The sequence below is a fragment of the Eucyclogobius newberryi genome, unplaced genomic scaffold (assembly GCF_026437365.1).
Source record: "Eucyclogobius newberryi isolate DKJ021-1_F unplaced genomic scaffold, fEucNew1.0.hap1 SCAF_12, whole genome shotgun sequence".
Lineage (NCBI taxonomy): Eukaryota > Metazoa > Chordata > Actinopteri > Gobiiformes > Gobiidae > Eucyclogobius > Eucyclogobius newberryi.
This window is the reverse complement of record NW_027315746.1, coordinates 27683734-27688590: the sequence shown is the minus strand read 5'-3', so window position 1 is coordinate 27688590 and position 4857 is coordinate 27683734. Positions and strand designations below refer to the sequence as shown.

At 42.5% G+C, this 4857-nt stretch overlaps 1 protein-coding gene across 4 annotated transcripts in view; it reads right to left on the bottom strand.

Moving 5' to 3' along the window:
* Positions 1 to 353: 353 nt before the first annotated feature.
* LOC140356635 (disco-interacting protein 2 homolog C) overlaps positions 354 to 4857 on the bottom strand; it is a 179185-nt gene continuing 174681 nt past the window's right edge. For all 4 annotated transcript variants that reach the window (XM_072441766.1, XM_072441769.1, XM_072441768.1 and 1 more), the window contains one exon: positions 354 to 3557. In XM_072441766.1, coding sequence (XP_072297867.1) covers positions 3305 to 3557 — 253 coding nt within the window. In that variant the 3' untranslated portion in view covers positions 354 to 3304. The remainder of the gene's footprint in view (positions 3558 to 4857) is intronic.

Here is a 4857-nt window from a genome sequence, read left to right as displayed (position 1 = left end):
ATTATAGACATGGAGCCATGTTTGTTTTTTTGCATTTGCACTGTTGTTTGTGACGTTTAAATACATAAAAAATAATAATAATAATATCAATTAAAAAAGGATCAGAGAAAGGCAAAAAGAAATTGATTTTGAGTGAAGCAAGTGGAGAAGGAGAATTTATGTGAATTATTTGAAGTTGCACAAATAAAATATTACAGCAGCATTGCAACGCTAATTATTGTCTTACTTCATGTTTTCTGTTCTGTTTAGCTCATTGCACAGAGTTGACATTTTAAAAACGAATGATTCCCATGCATATCCTCTGCAACTCTAACCACTGAGCCACACCGCTGCACAAAATCAGAACAATGTCACACTTTTCTTTCGAAACGGTTGAAATATTTATTCGTCAACTCAAATAAGACATTTTATAAAAGGAACGACATCTGCTGATAAGATACAAAGGGATGAGGAAAGTGCTTTTTCTTTAAAAAATAAAATCCACAACACATTCCACTTTTAAAGGTCCTCGTTCACTTTGACCTCTGCAACGATTCTTTAAAGGGCGTCCACTTCCTCTTCCTGTTGTGGCATCATTATACTACACAGTCTCTGGATTGTTTTACATGAATTCATATTGTATTTGTTATAAGCGGAGTTTGATTGAAAATATGTGTGAAACTACGGAAGCCCTAAAGGGTCAAGGTAATTCAGATAATACATTCTTAGGGCAGATATATTCATTTTTCATATAGCGCATAATTCCACTTAATCTGTTTTAAATTATATAATAAACTTTACATTTGGATTTAAACACTGTAATTGCCCATGTCCACCACTAGAGTTCAGAAAACGATCATAAATTTAGCTGAAAAAGTCCTAATGTGTGTTGAATTTCATACATATTTCTTTCCTTACCAGCACCGCTATGTAAAAGTATAACTACCTGCACTATTGTCCACACAGGGCTTCCATAGATACTCACAAACATGACAACAGACAAAACTAAACTCTTTGACATGTGACGCCTACAATATAAACCTCTTTATGATTCTCAGTTATGAATAAAGTCCATAACAGGCTCGATGTGATTGCTCCACTCAAGTTAATACAATGCATTTCTTTATATTAGCAAATCTTCAGGAGCCACACATTCTTAAACGTGTCCTCATACATTTTTACAGAGAAACAAAATAAATTAAATCGTTTCATTTTTGTTTTGTACATACTTACACGATAAAGAGTTAAAGGCTGTGGCAGTCTGTGTGATAGAGGTGCACCTTGAGAACAGGACGGTTATTCCAATGTAAGAAGTTAAAATCATAGTCTCGTACCTTCCCATTTGTATCAAAAGGATATTTGATATAAAAAACATACAATCTTCACGCATATTCTGACTGTAAAATTGTAAAAATACATAACCTTGAAACAAAACAAGCATATGAAGATATGACACGTTTAAAAGCACAATCGTTGCTATGATTGTCCGTATGTTCACGTAAACTGCAGGCTGGAGTGTTGGACTGAGCCTGAGAGACAAAACTCAGGGCATATTGTATTCAACAATTAAGCAAAGCATTAAATTCCTTCTTTTCTGCTGCTTTTAGGCTTCATAGTACTTTAAGAGAATCAATCCAAAAAGTCATTTTAGAGAGATCTGCAAAAACTAAAAGCTCCATTCTTTCATAATTAAAAAAAACATCCTTTTCTTTTCTTTCAGACTTTTGACCATCAGAGATTGTCAGCAGCTTCACAGCTGCTTCAGCTTCCAGTAAATCCACAATTCGAAAAATATTTTGCAAATTTTCTCCTTGCAAAATTGTCTTTTGATTATGTTCGGAAACCCTTGTCCTTGCAGATAGTTCCAGTAGGTGGATCCTGATGGACCAATCAGAAACCTGACTCCAAAATGTGGCGTGCATAATGCGGTTGCATTGGTTCAATCAGTTTGCATCCAAAGGCAGTTTGTTCCTCCAATCGCACTAGAATCCACTTTAATATAGTTTTATAAGAGGAAAAATGTAGACTCTGTCCTGCAGGCTGTTCTCTGCAGTTCTATAGGACTCAGGACAGTGTGCCACACGCTGTAGGACACAGTGTGCCACACGCTGTAGGACACAGTGTGCCACACGCTGTAGGACACAGTGTGCCACACGCTGTAGGACACAGTGTGCTACATGTTGTAGGACACACTGTGCTACATGTTGTAGGTGCTACACGCTGTAGGACACACTGTGCTACACGCTGTAGGACACACTGTGCTACACGCTGTAGGTGCTACACGCTGTAGGTGCTACACGCTGTAGGACACACTGTGCCACACGCTGTAGGACACAGTGTGCCACACGCTGTAGGACACAGTGTGCCACACGCTGTAGGACACAGTGTGCTACACGCAGTAGGACAGTGTGCCACACGCTGTAGGACACAGTGTGCCACACGCTGTAGGACACAGTGTGCCACACGCTGTAGGACACAGTGTGCTACACGCAGTAGGACACAGTGTGCTACACGCAGTAGGACACAGTGTGCCACACGCTGTAGGACACAGTGTGCCACACGCTGTAGGACACACTGTGCTACACGCTGTAGGTGCTACACGCTGTAGGACACACTGTGCCACACGCTGAAGGACACACTGTGCTACACGTTGTAGGACACACTGTGCTACACGCTGTAGGTGCTACACGTTGTAGGACACACTGTGCTACACGCTGTAGGTGCTACACGCTGTAGGACACACTGCTACATGTTGTAGGTGCTACACGCTGTAGGACACAGTGTGCCACACGCTGTAGGACACACTGTGCTACATGTTGTAGGTGCTACACGCTGTAGGACACAGTGTGCTACATGTTGTAGGACACAGTGTGCTACATGTTGTAGGTGCTACACGCTGTAGGACACAGTGTGCTACATGTTGTAGGTGCTACACGCTGTAGGACACAGTGTGCTACACGCTGTAGGACACAGTGTGCTACATGTTGTAGGTGCTACACGCTGTAGGACAGTGTGCTACACGCTGTAGGACACAGTGTGCTACATGTTGTAGGTGCAACATGTTGTAGGTGCTACACGCTGTAGGACACAGTGTGCTACATGTTGTAGGTGCTACACGCTGTAGGACACAGTGTGCTACACGCTGTAGGACACAGTGTGCTACATGTTGTAGGTGCTACACGCTGTAGGACAGTGTGCTACACGCTGTAGGACACAGTGTGCTACATGTTGTAGGTGCAACATGTTGTAGGTGCTACACGCTGTAGGACACAGTGTGCTACATGTTGTAGGTGCAACATGTTGTAGGTGCAACATGTTGTAGGTGCTACATGTTGTAGGCCACGTAGATGGGGTCCAGCTGGTCGGCCAGGAAACCGTCCCTCAGGTGCATCCTCTGCTTCTCTCCCCTGGAGTTGATGGGAATGACTCCGATGTCCACCACCACCACCACGCCCACGATCAGGTAGTGCTCCTCCAACACCACGTTAGTCACCATGGGAACCAGGTCCAGGGCCTCATGCTCTGAGCCGTCCAGCTCCACCACCACCACCAGCAGGTTGGTCCATGTGAACACCGCACTGACACAACACAGAAGGACAGTCCTGATAAGCCTCGGGCGTCCAGACTTTTTTCACCCAAGGCCACATTTTGAAACTCATACAGAGCAAAGGGAAACAGACACGACAATGTTGAATTGGTTGAATGACAAAGTGAATCATTCATTACTTTTTGGACCAACTTAGCAGAAAGCCCGAGGGCCAACAAAAATTGGTCTGAGGGCCGCATTTGGCCCCCGGGCCGTAGTTTGGACATGCCTGTAAAAAGTCTTCTCTACATTAGACTTTCAAGTTGTCTCTGATTTGACTTGTTGAGCTGTTCTGTTCTTTTGATTGATGATTCTTACTTGACTGGGCTTGGTTAAAGTGATTTATACTACTTCAATAATATTGAAGTAGTATAAATCACTGTATGTCGGTGTAATCCCTCATTCGTCCAGGCGTGTTCCATAGTAGAAAAAGCTTCAGTTGTAGTCATCTGGACTCAGTTTGAAACAATAGACGTTTCGACTCTCATCCAAGAGTCATTGTCAATAAAAGAATTTAGGTCAAGAACTCTGATATTAATACTGTTCTGTGGTAAGACCCGCCCATTGGGAGGAGCCTTCCTGAAGTAGAAAGAGTTGTTTGTTTCAACAGAAACTCCCCCCTTGTATCTCTTGTGTAGCCTCTACACAAGAGGCTTTATCAGCACAGAAGAAATACAAGTTCAGGACCACAGAGTGCCGTGCATCTCCATCTTGAAGCCTCTAATCACTCGTTTGAAGACGGTGAGGTGAAGGTTTTAAGCAGGGAGAAAAGATGGTTTGAAAGAGGAGTCAAGGAAGCTATTTTTGTTGAAAAAGAAAGACCTTCTTTAAACAGAAATGGAGGGCTAAGGTTCAATCTTCCTGTTATTTATAATGGGTCACTGAACCCCTGGAAAGGTAGAGGACCAGGACAAGGACATTCAGATGCTAATCAGGTACTCAGGGTGGTTGAGCCAGGGTCTCACAAAGACAAAGAGGATTCTAATAGCCCATTAAGATTCTGAATAGGCTAGCTCGGTAGATACAAGGGGGGAGTTTCTGTTGAAACAAACAACTCTTTCTACTTCAGGAAGGCTCCTCCCAATGGGCGGGTCTTACCACAGAACAGTATTAATATCGGAGTTCTCGATCTAAATTCTTTTATTGACAATGACTCTTGGATGAGAGTCGAAACGTCTATTTTTTCAAACTGAGTCCAGATGACTACAACTGAAGCTTTTTCTACTATAAATCACTGTATGTATAATTTTCACTGTTATAGACACGATTTTGAAGATATATTTGGTTTTGAA